This window comes from Sceloporus occidentalis, unplaced genomic scaffold, assembly GCF_023333645.1.
Source record: "Sceloporus occidentalis isolate IW3139 unplaced genomic scaffold, rSceOcc1.0.p SCAF_4, whole genome shotgun sequence".
Lineage (NCBI taxonomy): Eukaryota > Metazoa > Chordata > Lepidosauria > Squamata > Phrynosomatidae > Sceloporus > Sceloporus occidentalis.
Genome location: NW_028316984.1, coordinates 45,410,939 through 45,433,154, shown reverse-complemented (window position 1 = coordinate 45,433,154; position 22,216 = coordinate 45,410,939). Strand labels below are relative to the sequence as shown.

The 22,216-nt window shown below is 39.8% G+C and overlaps 1 protein-coding gene across 5 annotated transcripts in view; it reads right to left on the bottom strand.

Moving 5' to 3' along the window:
* RBMS1 (RNA binding motif single stranded interacting protein 1) overlaps positions 1 to 22,216 on the bottom strand; it is a 185,252-nt gene that overhangs the window by 12,844 nt on the left and 150,192 nt on the right. For 3 of the 5 annotated variants that reach the window (XM_089519908.1, XM_089519905.1, XM_089519910.1), the window contains exons 7-10: positions 4,523 to 4,638; positions 3,193 to 3,242; positions 3,006 to 3,099; positions 100 to 150 (exon numbers count right to left, since the gene is read on the bottom strand). In XM_089519908.1, the coding sequence (XP_089376034.1) occupies positions 100 to 150; positions 3,006 to 3,099; positions 3,193 to 3,242; positions 4,523 to 4,638 (311 nt within the window). The remainder of the gene's footprint in view (positions 1 to 99; positions 151 to 3,005; positions 3,100 to 3,192; positions 3,243 to 4,522; positions 4,639 to 22,216) is intronic. The other 2 variants (XM_089519909.1, XM_089519906.1) reach the window with 1 other exon arrangement.

Genomic DNA, 22,216 nt, shown 5'->3' with positions numbered 1-22,216 from the left:
GGCTACCACAGCAACATTGAACTAGTGAAACCGAAGGAAGGAAGGAAGGAAGATCCAAAAGAATTCCCAAAAGACATAAGAGCAAATGTTCATACTTACAGGATGCTGCATTATATATGGTTGAGGCTGCATCCATGAAGGACTCTGCACCTAGATAATAAAAATGGTGTTTATAAAAACTATTAAAAGCCAATAGCATGTATTTTACATCCAATTCAAGTAAATGGTCTTAAGGTAGCTTTTCCCAACAGTGTGTTCCCAAGATGCTCCTTCCACCCCAGCTAGCATGACCAATGATCTGGTAACTGCAGTCCAGCCTCCTTTTTGTTGCATGGCATTGTAGAGTGGCCAAACTGATTCATGGTATTCTTTATTGGATTACAGCCTTGTAAAACTTGTGTGTGCAGTTCTTTCAAATCACAATTTGCAGACTATTTTAAGCAGATAATAAATTCTGGGAAAACCCTTGAGGTTGCTTGCTGCTGGGGGTAAAACATAGAAGAGAAAACCTTTGAGGGGTTTCCTCTGATTCCCCATGTTTGTTGAAGAACTAGAATGAAAAGGTTTATCAGTTTGATACTCACTTTTACTAAGCAGGCAGTAAACCAACATTCCTAATCTGACATCACACAGACAGTGAGAGTACAGGATGTGATCTTCTCTGTCAGAGAGCAAGAAGGAGTGGTTCTGCTAAGTGGTAATGCCTGCTTCCTTCTTCTCAAACTAAGGCGGGTTATAGACCGCCCATTTGGGGCGGGCTGCACCCGCCCCTTTCCCCGGTGTATCGGGGCCTCAGTGTGCAGAGCAGCAGCCGCTGAGGCCCCGATCCGCCGCTTTTCAGGCTGCGGGGAAGCAGCAAAACGCCGCTTCCCCGCAGCCTGAAAAGGGGTGTCCCTGGGGCTTCAAGCCCCAAGGACACCCCGCGGAGGCGGGGAGAAGAGAAAGGGGCCACTTGTCCCCTTTCTCTTTTAGTCCGCTGGGCGCAGCCGTCTGAAGGCTGCGCCCAGCGGACTAAACCAGGAAGGAGCCCTGAAACGGAGCTCCTTCCTGCTCTGTATTCAGGGCGCACTCAGTGCCCTGGCGCGGAGCAAGGACGTCACATCTGCGCCGCCCCGTCTAGAGGCGGCGCGGCCGTGACGTCCTCACGGCGGCAGCCGTATGGAAGGGCCGCCGCCGTTTAGTGTGTGACGAGCATGCACTAGGGTTAGGGCGGTGCGGAAGCACCGCCCTTTTGTAACCCTAGTGCGTGCTCATCACGCACTAAAGTGCCCGTCTGTAACCGGCCTAAGATTTGAAACATCATAGATTGTCTGAGCCCTGGTAGAATGCCCAACTTTAACGGCAGGTTAACTTTAGAAGCTTTTCATAACTATGCTTTGCAGACCTTTTGTTTTTATTTTAGGAGAGAACTCTGCCTTGAAGGAACATTTGGTTGTGAAAACTAAAGACACAAGGAACTGAGAAAAACAGTTCCTCAGATCTGATATGGAACAGCTGGGAATCTTGGAAAAAAACTTAGAACAAGCTGTATCACAATAATACAACCATTATCTTTGATCCTTCTATATACTCTGAATAAATGCTATGTTTTTAAATGGTGGTTTCCTTTTCAAATGGTTGGTAGTAGTATGTACACTGAACAGCTCAATGTTGTATATCTTCCTGTGTTATGACAGCAGTGTGCACCTGTAGCTCCTAAACTTTCCTTACTCTATCCTGCTTCCCCACAGATACAGTATATGACTTTTTGGAAGAAGAAGACAACATATTTAACAAAGGGTTTGACAGGGATGACGAAATAGAAGCAGAGTATTAAGGACGTTTGCTTCCTCTGCCTTATCTGGTTGAGAATGGGTTTTGGGAAGGCTGACTTGCAACTTTATCGCACTGGGGTAAAAACATTTCCCAGTGCATTCTAATGGGCATGAGCGGGGCTGCGCACGGAACGTGATGAGAAGTGGATGGGGGCCAGAACGCGGGTTTACCGCACGGGGAATGCCGCCGTGCGTTCCCATCGGGTTCCAAAGGGCGCCGTTTCTGGGAACGCTTTGAACCCGATTGGAACGTGCGGCGGCGGCGTTCCCGTGCGGTAAACTCGCGTTCTGGGCCCCATCCGGTTCTCATCACGTTCTGTGTGTGGCCCCGCTCGTGCCCGTTAGAACGCACTGGGGAATGTTTTTACCCCAGTGTGATAAACTTCATAGTGTCCTGAGAAGGTCTCTTGAGTTCTCCTTATTCCCTGTGCCCATCCCTTTTACACACCAGGATGGCTTTGCAATTTAACCAGATGCACTGTGTGTGATTGTTTACGAGCTTGCTGACTTTCTTGTTTGGTTGTGAACCATCACAATGGCTTGTCTTGGGCTTGGTGGATGAACCCTGCCCTTTGCCCTCTATTTTTTGTGGTGCCTTTGGCCAAATGAAAGGAAAACAAATTTACTTCCCTGCAGCCATCCATCCTCCAGTCCCAACCAGTTGAGGTCTTATGGGTGTGTAATGCTCTCCACAAAGAAAACTCTACTGGAAATCTCCAGGGCAGCACATAGTACACTTGAAGACCTGCAACAGTTTCTTTGGGTTGCAGCAGCAATGGTTTCTGCACACGTGGTGTGTAGGAATTGTTTCAGAATAGTAAGCAAGTTGTCTTTCAGGGAAGCTTGCTTGCCATTTTCTCATCTCTTCACTGAGGAAACCTTGGTAAGTATCTGAGGATTCCCAGGGCTTTCAGGAATACAATCCATCATCTCTGTCTCAGCAGTAGAATTAAGTATCAGCATCAGCAGTTTTTATTTAATCATACACCTCATGTATATGCTACAGGAAACCACGAACACTTCAAAAGCATAAGAGCACTTCAAATTTTCATAATGAATCTGTGTCTTCTTTACACTGTAGCCTTATAGAATGCATTACCTTACCATTTTTGTATTCTGCATACAAATAGCAACCAAGGCCTATTTTGGCAAAGCCTAAGTATTTTGCCCTGCTAAACCTGAAATACAAACCTGGTATGTAGAAACAGGAGAAGCAATATATGGTGTAATAGATGTCTGAGTGATCATTCTGTTTGTTGCAATACTGTATGGTGAAGGATAGAATCTAGAAAATTAGAAATATCTTTTATTAATACTTTTTTTTTAAAAAAAGATAAAATAGACTCTTCATATTCTTTAAGCATTTGTTTCTACCTACCCATTTTGTAAAGCAGCTGTAGTTGGATCGTAGGTAAGTGTCATTCCAGCCTTCAGGGAAGAGAGAAAATATTCGATCAATGAAGAGACTGGCTACCACCCCAAACCAAAACATTAGCACAAACCCATCTGCTTGAAATAGTTGAAGCTGCAGCACTGCCGGAACAGCCTTATGTTTTGTGAGACTTTGTTGGCATAAGTGATATGTAGCCAGGAATCTGTTAAGGGGTTCTGTTATTTATTAAAGATTATTGTTCCAACCTAGAGGTTCCCTGATTGTATCTGGAAATGTGTCTACATGCACAAAGGCTTCTCCCTCTTTAGCATATCAGGGAAGTTCTACTCCAGCTGTTGTACAGCACTGACCATTCTGCAAGTAGACACTCATTTACCCTTGGAACTGTGAATTGGTGTGTATGTATGTGTATCATTCACCTATTTTAAACAAGTGTTGATTTGTAAAAAGACTAGTTTATTGAATGGATTTGTTATGAAGTCATATGGACTCATAATATAAACAGCCCAACATACACAGAGGTACCTGTGTAACTATGTATAACAGGGGTAGGCAACAGGGACCTACTAGAGATTGCAACTCCCATCACCCTGCACTCATGGCTATGCTGGTTAGGGTTGATGGGAGCTGCAGTCCCAACTGTCTCTAGTGGGTCATATGCTCCTCACCCCTTGTATATTAGAATAGGGCAAAAGTACTATGTCATGTACTGTATAATGGGGATGAAAGCTATCTAGGAGGGACAAGGCACAGCAGGACCAGTCTCATGCAACTATTTCCTAAGGAGGTCTGATTTACCAGAACTCTTCATTTTCTCCAGATGCCAGATTAAATTTGCTGCTTTAGGAGGCTCTTGGATTGAGTGATCCCATCTTTCCTGTCATTATATGATACAGAAGATTTCCTGCTTTATTGTGCTGTTTCTGAAGAGGTTAGTTTTCTGACTTGATTATAGCTATTGGAATATTTTCTACTGTCTTTGCTGATGCATAACTTTGTTTACCATTTTTATTGAGTCTGATTGTGAGTCATTATGAGCATAGTGTTTCAAATGAATAAATAATGAAAATAAGCAAATAAATTAAACATATTCCTAAAAATATTAAATATTTATGATTTTTTTAAAAATATGGATTTAAATATTTAAATATCAAATAAGGAAGTGATATGAAAGTGGTAAAATCCTGTCACATTATAGGAGAATGGCAAGTCAGTATGTATTTATGCAACTATTATTTTCTTACTGTTCGTGCAGACTTGTGAGCAAGTGCATACACACACACACAGACACTAAAATGATGAAATGAGGACTTACAAGTCTCACCTCGCCTTCTCTGTGCCATGCTCTTCCATTCTGTATATATTTATTCTGATTCTGCCTCTTTTTTTGTCCTCCATCTGCAAACTTGCACAACAAAGGTTCTGCAGGAGCTTAAAAAAACCCAAACCGTTAAAATTAGTCTTCATAATCATTGCTGGGAGTGTAAAATAAAATGCATTTTAAAAGTTGTTTATATGCCATGTCACTTAGCATATTTCCCCAAAGTATCTGGCGCAGAAACTACAATGTTTATAAACACTGGATAGTACCCAGCATTCTAAATACACAGTATTTTCAAGCACTCAACAGACCTAGAATCATAGTTTGTTAAAGTATAAAAAAAAATATGTGGGGCACTGGATTACAGATTATCCTTCAGATTCACCCAAGCCCCCAATGTTTTGGTCTGTGATAGAACATCTGAGAGTGGTACTATTCTGAAAGAGGACACCTTTATAAGTAAAAATCCATCAGTAATACCTTTATTGGCCAACTGGAATGCACAATATACTTGATGCAAGCTCTTGAAGCTCCATGGACTTCTTCATCAGGCAAGATGTTACAAACCAAACAGAAAGAAAGAAAGAAAAACAATTGGGGATGTTTGTCGGATGCCTGCATGTTGTTACAGTCCTTAGTAAAGATGTTATGATGGGGAGGATATCCTTTGCAGACAGGCTCCTCCTCCTTTTGGCTATGCGGCAATTTGAAAATCTCCCTGTTGCCACATGGCCAGAAGGAGAAGGAGTCTGCCTGCAAAAGATATCGTCCCAATCATAACATCTTTACAAAGGACTGAAACAGCATGCAGGCATCTGAATAACATTTCAAATTATTTTTTTCCCTCCAGTTTGGTTTGTAGCATCTTGCCTGATGAAGAAGCCCATGGAGCTTTGAAAGTTTGCAACAAGAATATTGTGCATTTTTGGTTGGCCAATAAAGGTATCACTGATGGATTTTTGTTTGTATTTGTTAAATGGCCATCACAGATACCCCTGCATGTTTTCACTTTTGTAAGTAGACATCTTAAAGTATCATACACAAAGCATTGTTCTAGGGGATGTACAAGAACTTCTGCCAAGCCACTGTGCAGTGCCTTGTTTTAATGAAAGCGCATTGTTAGCATCCAGATGTTTTACACAATAATTTTTCAATGTCAGAAAAAAAGTGGATCCTTCTACTCAAAAAAGTAGCTTTACACTTGTGAAAAACCATTTCTCAATCCATCCCAAGGGATTTAAATTCCTTCCTTCTCACCAGATCTTTCCACGTACATTTCAAGGAAGGGTCAGGGTCACTAAATAAATAAATTTTACAAATGTATGTAACACAACAACATTTATTACATTATTTGGGAAACCCTACTCTCTTGGAACACCACAGAGGTTACCAGAACACACAATGAGCTCTGGACTGGCATAAGAGGCTGCAGTGGTGAATCAGGATGTTAGGGTACAGAACTGAGTTGGGCAAGTGCTTTTCATGGAAAGAAAAGCACTGGGTACAGGGAGAACACAACTCTTGTGTTAGTCTGTTTCTGGGCACAATTTTAAATGCTGGTTATAATCTACAAAGTCCTATGCATCTCAGATCCATATTATATGAAAGACCTTATCTTCTTATGTGAACCTGCTCCAATTTTGACATCTGCTGGGGAGGTGTTTCCCTTTGTTCTGTCACCCTGACAGGTATATTTGGTGGGGATAGAGGAGAGGGCCTTCTTGGTGATCACTCCTAGGCTCTGGAACTCCCTTTCTAGGGAGGTTAGACTGGGGGAAAATTAGTTTACAGTTGTAAACCGCATAGACACTGCTTAGGCGGTATGAAGTTTTTTGATGGAATATAAATGAAGCTTGTTTGTTTCTTTGTTATCCCTTTTGGTTTCACAGGCTTGTGAGGGCTAACTACTCATGCAGTAAGAGCCTTTTAATGTGCTCTGTGGTTTACATTTATTATTATGTTTAATTATGCATAACTGCTTTTAATTATATTGATAAATTAATTTTTTTTAACTTTTGCAAACTACTTTGAGTCCCAAACTCGAAAAATGGCAGGACAGAAGTAAACAACAACAAGAATACACTCAAGTAATCTTTCCTAACACATAGGATGTAATCCTATTAGATCTGATGGCATAGTTATGTTGCTGACATAGGCAGCTGATTATAGGCGTATGTGTGGCACCAACCCTTACCTGGTAATTTTACTGAGATCAGTGGGAGTTACTTCCAAATAAACAGCTTCTGGATTGAGGTGGTAGTGATTGGAATGAAACTTAAATGTGTGTGGAAAATTTAGGGACTACAGTCTAGTGGGCTACTAGCAACAACTAGATTAAAATGGTGTTCAAGGTAACACCTCATTTATAGTGCCACTTCATGCAATACATACAACCTAACTGAGATGCAGGTATGTACTGAACATTATTTATGTAAGTCCTTAGGCTATATTACACACCTAAATATTAAATGATGACACTATAAACAACCTGCATAATGTAAAATATACATTTTAGTGAATATTACATGTTTTCACAAGCCAACAAAATTTTGGAAGATTGAGTTTAACTAGAAAAAGAAAAGAAAAGAAAAATAACAACATTATGAACAAAAGCCACTTAAAATTCCTTTTTGTGGCTGCCATGTCTGATCCGTTCCATAAATGAAAACATCCTTTAAGAGATTCAGCTGTACTAAACTACCTCCCACTTACATACCAATCTGGTAACCCAGATTCCTGTAGAAAAGGGTTGTCTGAGAATAAATCAGACACCTACGTAACAGATGCTGAGGTGGAGAATGCAGAGATGCTGCTGAAGAGAGGGATTGGAGGAAGCAATACAGCTTTAAACCAAGAGTGGGCAAAGTCACCCTCTGGATTAGTCCTAGCCATCAGAGCCAGTAATGAGAGACCTGCAGACCAGCAATATCTACAGGGTCACAAGCTGCCTGCTTTAAACTACACAAGACTGATGTTTGACATTCAGACGTTCGTTTTTGTTCTCCACAGTCTCAAAAGTAATCCAGTCCATTATTCATTACAGTATTTAAAGAACGATATATTCATCATTACTTGTTGCAGTGTCATAAAACTAATTCTTTGTGTTCCTCATTATTTTGACACTTTTTTGTTTACTTTTGCTTTTCAAAAACACACCTTTAGTGTTGATAAAATAATTGCATAAAACCTGAAAAATATCTTGTCAAATTGCCTCTAAAACATCCTTTAAAAGAGGAATATTTGAAAGTAGCCAATAACTGCTACATAGTATACCAAAAATGTTCTCACTCCTGTTATTTCTGAAAGTTAACTTTGTAATTACACACACACACTGTTAAGTACTATGGTGATTCAGTTCTGGGATCTTCCACGGATATGAAAAAAATTGAATGAGTGTATCCCACATTATTAAATGGAGGCAATGTGGATATGCACACTTTGGTGTCTCCACATTCATGGCAATGCCATTTAATAACATAGAGTGTGATGATTTATGGATGACCAAATTCACAGATCCGAAGCCCACAGATACAAAGGGCCAGGTGACTATCGTATATACTTCATTATAAGCCAACCTCAGGTATAAGTCATATAGGGCAGGTTTTGGGGCCAAAATTATGGAATTTGATATAACTCATGTATTAGCGGAGGGTAAAACTTAGGGGCATGTAACAAAGGAAGTAAATGATGAAGGAAAAGAAAATGATGCCAAAGCATGCCTTTATTTCCCCACCCAGACATTCATAAAAGTGGAGAATAGAGGGGGATCAGTGCTTCTTTTAGCTTCTCTCAGGATGGACTAAGCTCTTGCCTTTTGTCGCTCTATTCAGAGACGGGGATGGTTCCTATTTTAATAAGAGTTAAGGTATAGTACCTACATTGACCAGTGGATAAGTCGATTCAGGTTTTTTTATTTTTATTTTACTAAAATGTCTAAATTTATACATGAGTATATACAATATGTTACTTGTAGTTCATCCAAGCTCCAGCGGTTCTACACAGAACTTGATGAATTATTACATAAAGATATTTATTCTCATTTAATCTAATTGTCCATGCTTCTATGAATATGCCCAAGTATTAAGATCTGATACAGAGACTCTACCTCTATGACATCGGTAACTTGGCAAATATCAGAGCCTCTTAAGCAGTGGTCCCATACCCATGGAATTTCTTCTCTTAAGAGATGCAACTTGCTCTCTTTGCCTGCTGTGCTTTTGATGGACCCTAAACATTTTTAAGACTTAAATCAGAGGGAGCTTAGGTTGATATTTGTTCTTAACAGCTGTGTATTTGTTCTTATGCTAGAAGGGCTAACTACTGAAATGGTTTTATTATAATCCCTAATTACTATATTTTAAAAACAATATTTGTACATAAAATTTCAAGTTTTCCAAGTTCCTATGCTGCATTGGAAAACTTATATTTTGGAACAAAATTTCTATCTATTATTTATTCTACTAACAGACAATAGATAAAACACAAGCCTTAGACCCACATAAGCATTATCCATGTTTTACAGAATTTAAATTCTGGATGACACACTGCAACATGGCTAAAGGAAGCAGACACCAGTGAAAGGCCAAATTCACAAAGTTCAAGTATTCTAACCATACTTTCTGTTCTGTAATTCTACACAGTCCCTTGGGACTTCACGAGCAGCGCTTGTTTCAATCTTATCTATTTAAACTGATCTTCCCCAAGGTCAACCCACTTCCCCAACAATCAACTGGGCAGGCATGATTGGAAGTGTAGTCCAACCATTTGTGGGGGAACAAACTGAGAAAGGCTGTTCTAAGTGAATTATTTCTCAAAATATGAAATGGCCTATGTAAGTGAGGAGGAAGGGAAACAACAGCTGGCATCCTGTTGGTGAATTTTGATGCTGTACGTAAGGGCGCATCCATATTGATTAAAAAGACGATTTTATTTTGGAGAGCCATATGTGTCTTGCTTATCCCAGAATATTTTCTGTCAGCTTCCAGTATAATCGGCGATTATTTTTATACCAGCTCTCCAGGCCAATTTATTTTAACCTAGTATAACATCATAAAGAACAGGACCAAAATCTGGTTCTTTTCCATCAGCCTGGATGCGTCCTAAGATTAATGCCTTTGAAACTCTCTCTTTTTAGTCTTTGTGGAGGTCAGAATTCACTACCAACTACATAATGACTAACTCTTTCTTGAAACCAACTTTTCTCAGGTGCAACCTGCCCCCACAATGGCACCCATTTTCTGATCAGTAGAGAGCAAACAGAACATTTTCCTATAGCTGGATGCAGAGCAGGATAGTTGCTGCTGCTCCCCCCCCCCCCCCAATTCCCTATTGAGTAAATGGCTCAGCTGCACACAGTGAGTTGGAGATGGGAGATCACTGTACATCTCCTAGATACTTCTCCCAGTGCAAGATCACAGCCAACCTAAAAGGCTGACAGTCATATCAGAGAATCAAACAATGAGCTCAAGGGCATCAAAACATTATCCTTTCAACAGCTAGTGCCATTTTGATAGTAGCATAATAATAATAATAATAATAATAATAATAATAATAATAATAGTTTTATTTTAATACCGCCCTTCTACAAATCAGGGTGGTGCACAACAAGATTATAAAATACAATATACAAAGCAAGTACAGAACAAATGCAAAATACAAAAGACCATATCATTATAAAAACCTAGACGTATTAAAAACATTACAACCTCATGCTAGTCTACTATGCTAGCAGAGGGAGGGGGGGTGAGTAAGCATTCTGGGGGGAATATTCAGGGGTAGGCCTGCTCGAATAAATAGGTTTTCAACCCCTTCTTAAATTGAGATAGGGAGGTGGCAGCGCGGAGCTCTGTGGGCAGCGAGTTCCAGAGGCTGGGAGCCGAGATTGTAAAGGCCCTCCTGGAAGTGGAAACTAACCTGGCCTCCAGAACTCTTAGAAGTTGCTGCCCTGATGATCTGAGAGTGCGGGACGGATTATATGGGGAGAGGCGGTCCATCAGATACCCTGGGCCCAAGCCATTTAGGGCTTTATAGGTAACGACCAACACCTTGTATTGCGCCCGGAAGCGAATGGGCAGCCAGTGCAGCTCTTTAAGCACTGGTGTTATATGACTGGCCCTAGATGTATTAGTGACCAGTCGGGCTGCCATATTTTGCACTAATTGCAGCTTCCGGGTATGGTACAAGGGTTGCCCCATGTACAGCGCATTGCAGAAATCCAAGCGAGAGGTTACCAGAGCATGTACAACAGTTTCAAGGTCCCTCCGGCCCAGGTAGGAACGCAGCTGGCGTATTCGCCGAAGCTGATAAGAGGTGCTCCTGACTGTCGCATCCACTTGGGATGTAAGGTGGAGCGACGAGTCAAGGAGCACCCCCAGGCTGCGTACAGAGTCCTTCACGGGGAGCGTGACCCCATTCAGGACAGGTGGAATTACCGCCATCCCTGGGCCAGGAGAACCTATCACCAGTACTTCCGTTTTCTCTGGATTCAGGCTGAGTCTGTTTTCCTTCATCCAGCCCATTACCGACTCCAAACAGGCCACGAGAGGAGAGATGCCATCCCCGGTCACTGCATCAGTCGGAGGCATAGAGAAGACTATTTGGGTGTCGTCAGCGTACTGATAACCCCGCGCCCCATGTCTCTGGATGATCTCTCCCAGCGGTTTCATGTAAATGTTGAAAAGCATGGGAGACAGAATGGCTCCTTGAGGGACCCTAGATGTTAGGGGTCTCCTGTCGGAGCACACGTCTCCCAGCTGCACCATCTGGAACCTCCCGGAGAGGTAGGACCGGAACCACTGGAGCGCAGTGCCCCCGACTCCCACCTCCGCCAGGCGCTCCAGAAGGATACCATGGTCTATGGTATCGAAAGCCGCTGAGATGTTCAAGAGCACCAAGAGGGACACGCTACCCCTGTCAATGCCCAGACGGAGATCATCGACCAAGGCGACCATGGCAGTCTCAACCCCGTAACCCGCCCGAAAGCCGGTTTGAAATGGGTCTAGATAATCTGTTTCTTCCAGGATCGATTGAAGCTGGAGAGCAACCGCCCTCTCGATCACCTTCCCCAAAAATGGCAATAGCGAGACTGGCCGATAATTATTATGCAACAGGGGGTCAAGGGAGGGCTTTTTTAACAAAGGTTTTACTATGACCAATTTCAAATTAGATGGAAATTGCCCATCCCTCAAAGATGTATTAATAATCCGGTGTAACAATGAGGTCACAACCGGCCCCCCCGTGCCGCTAGCCATGAGGGACAGGGATCGAGAGAGCATGTTGTCTTCCTAACACTTCGAAGGATCCTGTCCACATCCTCGGTACTAACAGACTCAAACTGATCCAGTATAACTGAGTCCACGGAAGCTCTGGATACCTCTGCTCTAGGTTCTGCTCTAATGCTGGCTTCAAGACCTTCGTTTATCCGAGAGGTTTTATCCGCGAAGAAGTTGTTAAATTGGTCACAGCAGGCCTTAGAAGATTCAAGGATCTGGTTCGGGGCAGGAGGGAGCTGAGTTAGCTCCCTGATAGGATTCATTAACAGTGGTAACACACTTTCCACATAATGTTTTGGACTGAATATAATTTTTATCAAGTAGAAATGAGTCAGTGTAATGTAATGTCTTGTGTGTTGAACTCCAGGGATGAGGGTCTGACTCCCTGCTCAGCCTTGGAAATCAACTAGGTAACCTTGGGCAAGTCATACTCTCTCAGTCTCAAAGGAGGGTAAAGGCCAACCCCTCTCTGACCAAATCCTGCCTGTGATAGCTTTACCCTAGGGTTACTGTAAGTCGGAAACAACTTGAAGGCAAAGAACAACAACTGATTAAGACAAGAATAACAGAGGGCCCTTGGTATCCACTGGGGTTTGGTTCCAGAACTCTCCACGAATACCAAAATCTGTGGATGCTCTAGGCGCATTATATACTATGGCATAGTAAAATGGTGTCCCTATATAATATGGCAAAATCAAGGTTTGTTTTAAAGAAGTTTTAAAGAATATTTTCAGGCTGTGGATATTTGAATCTTTGGATGCAGAATACGTGGATACAGAGGTGCAACTGTACTCCATTACTACCAAAAAAATAAAATTAAAATTAAAATAAAAAAATCCTCCCAAAGTGAACAACACTAAACAATTTCCATGGTGTCTACAGTTTTTTCCATATCCATCAGTTCCAGCAATAACTTACTTTTATGAAATTACAGCAAGACCTGGTGACCTTTAATAGTGTAATAAAGACAGGGATTGGAAGGAGTTGCACTCCAGCTGCCTTTTTAGTCACTGCTTATACAAAACAAGGATCACCCTATTTGCTCACAGTGCTCCATTCCCTGGTGTTACAATCATCTGCACAACGTGTCCCATCTCTCCCAGACTATTCTGAAACAAGAACAGTAATAATACTTCTGGTTGCAGCATCCTCGTATGCATAAACAAATTTGACACAGCTTTGCTTAGAAATAACATCCTCTTCCTAGTGAGTATGTTGGAGACCTAATAAAACATTTGTTGGGTTTAAATGCAGAGTAACACAATCAGAAGTTGTCTTTGGCGGGGGGGGGGGGGGGGGGGAGATTAGCCATTCCAATCTTTTATAATTTTACAATCCAAACTGTACATTACTGGACAGTGTCCGATTGGAAGAATGCACAGAGTTGGAATAACATTCTCATCACTGTTCTGCCAAGGATAGACAGCATAATTAAATAAAGTTAGAGTATTCATATGTTTCTGTATTTCCCTGGCTTAATTATTTCTCATTGCATTTTGGAACACATGCAAACAGAATATTCAAAACAGACAGACAGGATTGTGTATTAAGGGCTAAAACAATACAATTGAGATCTAATGAGTTACCAGTGGAGCAACTATTATTATTATTATTATTATTATTATTATTATTATTATATCCAGCCCTTCTCCCAAGGCTGAGGCTAAGGGTGGCTTACAACATTAAAAAACACTGTACAGTAAAAAAAAAAACATACAAAAATAGTATCTTAAAACAGAATGAGAATTAAACTGCTTCAAAATTAAATTGCTTAAAAAAACTCAGAACCAATATCCACTAATACTATGTTTAATAAAGGAAGGAAATCTTAAAGTTTCTTCTCTCCACCCCACTAACAAGAAAAAGTAATAACACAATTTTAATTAATAATTATATATTTGCCTAGCACCAATGTTTTAAAAGTTGTCTGGAAATTGTATTTTTCCTTGATATTTTATTGCACAAAAAATGTCGCAAACAAACATAAAAACATCATGAACTAAACATAAACATATAACCTCAAAACTCCTAAACATATCTGAACTAAAACCAACATGTACACAAACAAATGACTTCCACTTTCCATCAACTTAGTTTCTTATTAAGAAATTATACATTCTTTAAACTTAGAGCAGTTTCTCTATCTTTAAAAAATATGTATCGAAGTATAAGCATTTTAATCCGTTTATCTAAATACTGAATAGCTGAATTCCCCCATTTTATTTTCAAAAATTGTATTATTTCAGACCATTCTAAATTTTAAGCTTTACCATCTTTTACCATCATTGTTAATTTATCTAAGATCAACATATCATATAATTTGTAAAGCCAGTCATTAACTGAAGGAATATTTGGATCTTTGCCAATGTCCGGCAAATACAATGCAAGCTGATGTTATCATATATAATTAAGGTTTCTTACATTTTTGTTCTATTTTAGCATATAAAACATGTAACATATTCAAAAGGATACATTTCAGGGAGCTTAATAATATTAACCTGCAATCTTTCTGAGATTACTTTATGAATTGAAATCCAATTCTCTCGGACTTTAGGGCATTTCCACCACACGTGATAGAAAGAGCCTGGTGTTTTATTACATTTCCAGCAGTTTGGGTTTCTATTTTTATACATTTTAGATAGTCTTACAGGAGAAAGATGCCATCTAAATAGCATTTTATAGAAATTTTCTTTTAAATTACAGCATAAAGTAAATTTCAAATGGTTTTTCCATGATTTTCCCTAGCGTTCTAATTTTATCTCATGTCCAATATTCTGTGCCCATTGAACCATTCCTTCCTTTATTGTTTCTTGTTCAGCATTCCAATTAAGTAAAATTTTATAGGATTTTAAATTTTTATGTGAGTCTTTCATTCATCACTATTTTTTTCTAATTCTGTTTTCTCAAATTCAAAATCATACGGCTTACTATCCATTAAGAAGCTTTCACACAGTTGTTTATATAAAAACCATTGACTTTTTTTTAACTCTTCTCTTGTTTTGAACACCAGAGATTCTTTATCTTTTTAAACTAGATCTTCATATAAAAGCCATCTTTCCCTTGGATCTTTCCATCTCATGAAGAAACTTTCATGGGGTGATACCCAAATGGTACTTTGGATCCCCATTTTCTTTTATATCTTATCCAGATTCTCAACAATATTTTTCTGATGAAGTGATTATTAAATTCCGTATCTATTTTTTGTTTGTTGTACCATAAATAAGCATGTAGTTTTAAATCATCACCTTCCAGGGTCAATTAGTTTTCTTTTTTCAGCCTTATCCAGTCTGTTATCCAATTCATTCCATAGGCATCATGATATACTTTTACATCAGATAAGCCTTTCTCTTGCATCCTGGAGTATTTTCAATCTGATCCTGGGGTTTTTTCCTTGCCAAATGAATTTCGAGACTGTTCTGTTTTATTTATCAAATATTTTATTGTTCATCACGACTGGTATATTTTGAAAAAGAAACATCATTCTAGGAAGAATCATCGTTTTAATGGCCCATTCTAGATGGGCCTTTAATACGCCCCCATCACGTGCTAGGGGTTGGCCGAGGACCTAGCGTCCATACTGGCCTCACCCCTAGCACGGGATGGGGGTGTAAAAATGGCGATGCCCTGTACACATGGGCACCGCCATTTTTACGTGCCAGACGCTTAGCGTCCGCATGTCCCCTTGCGATGTCACGAGTGCGCCATTTGTGGACTTGTGCGTCGCAAGCGCTTTTTGCTGCTTCTTTTTCCGCCGCCGGGAAGCTTCCCCATTTGGAAGCTGAGGCTTCCTGGCAGTGGAAATGGAGGTGGCGGCAAACCGCCCTTTTTGGGCGGTTTGTAAACCACCAATAACATGTTTTCTTTCTAATAAAGATAAATTCAGTACTTTCCATTTTCCAAATTCTATTATTTTTTATGTTTTCACATAATTATTTTCAAAAAGCTCTGTATTTTTTTAAAAATCATAATTCCAAGATATCTGATTTCCCCCCTGATTTTAAATCCTGTTTTCTCTTGAAATTCCTGTTCTTGCAGTGTCATATTTTTTTTACAGTAATGTTGTCTTATATTTGTTAATTTTGAATCTGGCATAGTTTCCAAATTCCAACAATTTGAGAATGCTATTTGATGGTTCTTTCAAAAACAAAACAAGATCATCAGCATACGCCTTGATTACATATTTTTGTTCTTTAATTCTTTCTGTATCTCCATTTCTTTTCTTATATTTCTATTTAATATCTCTATTATAATTAAAAATAATAATAGTGATAGAGGGCATCCTTATCATACACCTTTTTGAATCTCAAATGAAACTGTTTTTTCTTGATTTACTATCACTTGAGTTAATTGTTTTCCATAAAGTTGTTTTATTCATGTACGAAAGTTTTCTCCAATATGCATCTTAACTAATATCTCAAACATAAACAACCAATCAACTTTATCAAAAGCCTTTTTGGCATCTATGACGATCATAACAAATTCCCTATCTATATGTTTACCAAAGTATTCAATCATATTTAATATAGTCCTGATGTTTTCATTGATTTGCCTTCTAAGTAAAAAACATACTTGATCTTCATGATGTTTTAAAAGATTTTTTAAAAAATTTTGAGCCTGAATTGTAGTAAAGATCTTATAATCTACATTAAGCAGAGATATTGAGATATTGGTCTATAGCTAGTGGCCTCTTTAGGATCCTTCCCTTCTCTATAAATCAAAGTAATGTTTGCTGCATTCCAGGATTCAGGTCTTTTTTCTTCAAGAATCTTATTGCATGTTTTTTGGAAAGGTATAATCAACTCATCTTCAGACTTTTGATAGTATGGTCCCGGTGTCTTGCCTTTCTTTACGTTTTTGATTGTTTCCATGATTTCTATGATAGAGATTGGATGGCTGAATAATCCTTGCCTTGGTAGAATTCATAGACGTTATGACTGAAAAAATGGAGGTAGAAACTGATATGATTTTTCAAATAACTGCCCCATCATTCAAAGAAAGAACACTGCAAGATAAGTAGTTGTGTACTTTACAAAAGAAAGAATTAAAGATATGATTATACAACACAGTTACTCTTCATCACTTGAAATAGATGACAATAAAATTAAAATATTTAAAGATGTGCTCTTGTAGACATTAAAAAAAAGAAGAGGGTATAAATTCTCTTATAAAGAGAAGAAGAGTATAAAAAGAAATTAGGTATAAATGGGAGAGATCTGAGGACGTTTCTTTTTCTTATCGGAAGAAAAAAATTGTAATTAATTCAATCACGAAAGCAAAAGAATTCTGGGCAAGATATAAAAAATACTGGGAAGAGACAGCACAGGAAAGAGATACAGATGATGAGCAAGAAGTACAGATGGAACCAAGAAGTTGTTACAGAAAAAGAAGGTTAAAAACTAAGACAACCATTGAAAATGAAGAAAAACAAAATGACATTTCTGAAGAAACACTAAGAGAACCTAGAGGAGAAAAAGGAATACCCGGTTCAACAGAAGAAGAAGAAAATTAAAGTGGTACTAAAACTTTTATTGTGGAATGTGAAAGGCCTGAATTCTAAACATGAAAGAAGAAAAAATGTCCATTATGTTTAAAAGCTGTGATGTAGTTTGTCTCCAAGAAACTTATATTAGGGCACAAGATAAAAAATATCTGAATCATCTGAAACTAGGCATTACTTTTATTGCTGCAAACCCAAAAAAGAAAAAAGGGGTTCAGGCAAAGGAAATTTTTACTGACCCCAAAGGATTCTATATTGGAATACAAACACAAATACAAGACATGAAGACTTTGATGGTAGGGATATACACCCCAATAGAAAAGAAAGATTTTTTTTTAAAGAACTTGAGGAACAAATTGCAGAATATGATTTTGAAATTATATTATTAAGGGGTGATTTTAATGGGGTGATTGATCCCTTATTGGATAGAATGTCTTCAAAACAAATAAATTCAGGGGAAATTGCCCAAATCATTTTTAATCTAATAGATAACTTTGCTTTATTAGATACCTGGAGGCATAAATATGATCTAAATGATTCACTTTCTTTTGGGACAGACACCAGTCAATGTCCAGAATTGATTTAATCTTGGCAACTAAACATTTACAAGGATTAATCACTGAGATGGAAATATTACCTAAATCCATATCAGATCATAATCCAATTTTGATCAAGATGTGTAACAGAAAAAAATAATTTAACTGAAAATTAAATGTTACACTGTTAAAAGATGAGCTGATAATAAATAAAATGAAACAGACATTGAAACTCTTTCCCCAGGAAAACACAACTGAAATTATCCCTATTCACACAATCTGGGATACAAGCAAAGCTGTTATGAGGGGATTCTTCTTACAGCAAGAAGCGATATTATGAAGAAAGAGAAACGAAAAAAGTCCAGAAAATCACCAAGGCAATAAGAAGCAAAGAAATACAATTAATGGAAGATTTGAAAAACAAAACTATAAAAAGAAATATAAATATTCTTCAGAAACAACTTGATCTAGTAATGGTTAATGAAATTGAAATGAAACTAAAGTTTGGATGACAAAAGAACTTTGAACATGCTAATTAGGCAGGAAAATGGTTAGCATGGAAATTGAATAAGAAAAAGAAAAGAACTTAATTAAAGCATTAACCCAGGGGAAAAAACATTTATGGAACAAAATAAAATTTTAAAAAATCTTTTTAGAATGTTTCTCGGAATTATATAAGGAAAAAAAGAAGAAGGAAGATCATCTCACAAAATTGAAAAAATATTTAAAGAATCAAGAAATACTGGGTAATGTAATTTTGTGAGACATTTAGCCTTCTCTGTCAGAGAACTCTGGTACCACAATAAACTACAATTCCCAGGATTCCCTAGCACTGAGCAGTTAAAGCAGTCTCAAACTGGATTATTTCTGCAAAGTATTCTGGATCTATGTTTCCCTTCCTGGAGGTTTATTCAAAGTGGGCTCCACCACAACTGGTCTAAAGTAATGCAATGTTCGGTTTTGAAGCAAGGCTGGAGAAACATTTACTTCCATCTCTTCGTCCCCCCCCTCTCCCAGCATCAAACATATGTGAAATGATTTTTTAAAAAGATAGGACAACACATTTTTTAATTCTCAATTCTCTGGTGCAGTATCCAAGTCTTCTCTGTACACTGTCTTCCATGCTCACACGAGGGAGACCAGAGAGATCACCCCTCTACAGTACACATACTATGGGGGCCAGGTCTGAAAAGGGAAGCCTTGTTGGGGGGGGGGGGAAGCCCTACATGGATAGCACTCTTCTGCCCAGTGACACATAGGTTTCTAGGACTTTCATCTCACTGTTAATTTTAAGTAAAGATGTTTACATACACATTTCTTAGAAAGTCTAGAACTAAGCATACATTTTTTTAAAAGTCCCAGCTAGCCCAGTCTACTTAAGACTGATTTCAGAAGCATTTCCTGATCTGCTTCAAGTTATCCAGGAGGCCCAGCTCCTTTCCCTATAAACCTATTTAACCACTCTATCTTTGACTCCAAAAAATCTGTTATTGCAGCTAAGTTGCACTATGACAGCATGCTTTTCTTAAACAGATGTTCTTCCTCTAACACCTATTCACTGCCATCTTAGTTTCTTAGTCCTGAAAGGTGTTTTTCCTATCCAAGTCAAATGTGCTGATTTGCCAAAGTTTCTGTGGCCGTGGTCCACTACTGGGGATTTGTGTATATTAAAAATTATTTCTTGTCCTTTACCTTGGAAAGCCTTGCTAATGGGAAGTAAACTTGGCAAAGCACTCAGCTCTCTGGAACCTTGAGAGTAAAAGAAACTCTTATTTTATTAGGAGGCCAAGAAGTAGGGTTCAAATGAAAAGGAAGAAGGTATCTGAAGCCACAGATGCATCACGATTCAGTGGCAGAAAAAGATGGGCTGCAATTATGTATGTTGACATTGCAAGGAATGCTGTGTCATATGTGTGAACCTAATCTAAAGGGCTGTGTGCAGGACAACAATAGATGAAAGTGGATAAATGGAACACAGACAGAACAGAAAAGAAAGGAGGGGCAATTTTGGTACAGTATGGAAGGGTGTGTGGAAAGGGTTCAGAAAAAGATCTGTATGCATGGCAGACTGGATTTTAGCTTTACTTGCAGAGGAGACTGGCCAAGCAACATATACTTTTAACTTGCTGTTAACTGTACACTTTTATGTACCAACCTATTTTAGCAAGCAAATTTCACCATTAGCCACCTAATGTTGAATGCTAAATTTCTGCCATTCATCTCTGAAGGACACCAGGTCTTGTCTGATTTTGGAAAATAAGCAAGGTGAGCCCTGGTTAGCACTTGGATGGGAGACTGTAAGAAGATCCTATGAAATTCATGGGGTTCACCTATATCAACAGCTTGAAGATACATGCAACTTGAAGGCACATGCACACACACAAACACATCTCTGAAGACAGAAAGTATCTTTGATGTCCTGCATGGAAGAAGAGATAGTGCTGGACATGAAGAAGAGTTAGCCTGGATTACCTGCCAGGCTTAAGTCAGCCAGAAATAGCCAGGCATTCAAAACTACACTGTGGAGTTCTGTTCTGTGATATCTGAAAACTTTAAACTCTCTGCAGTGGTTTGCATAACCCAGGGGTAGGCAACCTTTTTGAGCCGGGGGCCAGGTTGCTGTCCCTCAGACAACTGGGGGGCCGAAGCTGGGGGGGGGGGGGTGGAGCTTCACCCTCCGGGGGTGGAGCCGCATGCCAGGGGTGGGGCTTCCACCCTCCAGGGGTGGAGCCGCATGCTGGGGGTGGAGCTTCCACCCTCCAGGGGCGGAGCCACATGCCAGGGGTGGAGCTTCCACCCTACGGGGCAGAGCTTCCACTGAAGCATCATCATCATCATCACCACCTCTACTACTATCATTGTTACAGCAGACCTTTCAGCAATAAATGCACCAAAAATACACAGAAATGCACTTTGGAAAGTCACACTCCTCCTCCTCCCCCTCTTTCTCATCCTCCTCCTCTTTCTCATTGAGAGGGGATTTTGCACAAAGAACACCCAGGGCAAGTAGTAATAATAATAAATAATACTAAGAATAAAGTTACAAGCAAAGAAATTACTACAATGCAATTGAAAATATACTGCAGCAAGCATGCACACAGTTTCAACCCAGAAAAGCCACAGGGTGCTGAGAGGGAAGTTTGCAGAAAGAACACCCAGCTAACCCCCTCCCCCAATGAACCGACCTCTCGCCTTGCTGTGGCTGCAGCTGCCGCTCTGGCTCCCTTTCTCCCTGGCTCTGCACTCCTTCTGCTTCCTCCTCCTCCTTTCCCTGCTCTTAGGGAGGAGGAGGAGGAGGAGGGCGGAGAGCGAGGTGGAGCCTGCTGCAGGCCTACTGCAGCTCCTGGAGCCCTGTTGGAGTGCTCCAGGGGCTGCATCAGGCCTCCTACATGGGCACCGCCATTTTGTTTTTCAAAATGGCGGCCGAAATCTCGTGTAACCTTTGACATCCTGAGGTCACGCGAGACTTTGGCCGCCATTTTGAAAAACAAAATGGCGCCCAGAGCGGCGAAAAACGGGGGCAATTGGCGGCAGGACTGCTCAGGGGCCGCTTGGAAGGCCTTGGCGGGCTGGATCCGGCCCGTGGGCCGCAGGTTGCCTACCCCTGGCATAACCAGTGCATAGTACCATGAGCATAGTACCATGAGCCAGATATATGCAGGAACACTAGCTAATTGTGGTCAAGAACTATGTAACAGGAAAATACTCTCAGCTGCTCATTAATGACAAGCTTCTTGTGTCATGAAAATTCACCCACCAATATTTATGCCTCCATGGGCTGGCCCCTCCTTACTTATCAGACCTTATTTCTCCTCACCTTCCCACTAGGGCCCTCCATTCTGGTAGTCAAGGTCTGCTGTCCCAGCCCAGGATTTCCTCTGCCCCATCTCGAATTTGCCCCTTTTCACTTGCTGCCCCTCACTCCTGGAACCTTCTTCCCCTGCAAGCAAGGGCCATCACTTATTTAACCAGCTTCAAATCGGAGTTGAAGGCCATCCTGTACAGAGAAGCGTTCCCAAGCATTGCGTGATTGTCACTTGCTATTTGATGTTCTTTTTTGTTGCCTGTTTTATTGAACCATTTCCTGTATTGCTATGTATTTTATATGTATTATCTTATTATTTCTTAGATTGTATGCCATTGTACTCTTTTATATTTATTGCTTTTATGTACAGTGCTGTGCAAATCTACAGTGCTATATTAATAATAATAATAATAATAATAATAATAATAATAATAATAATAATTCTTATACAGTCATCCCTTCATGGCTGCAGGGGACCCTTGCAGATAACAAAAAACATGAGACCTCAAGTCCTGTTGTTTCCTATGGTGGTATGGTGCCAGGCATGCACATTCATTAAAAACATCCAAATCTGTGGAT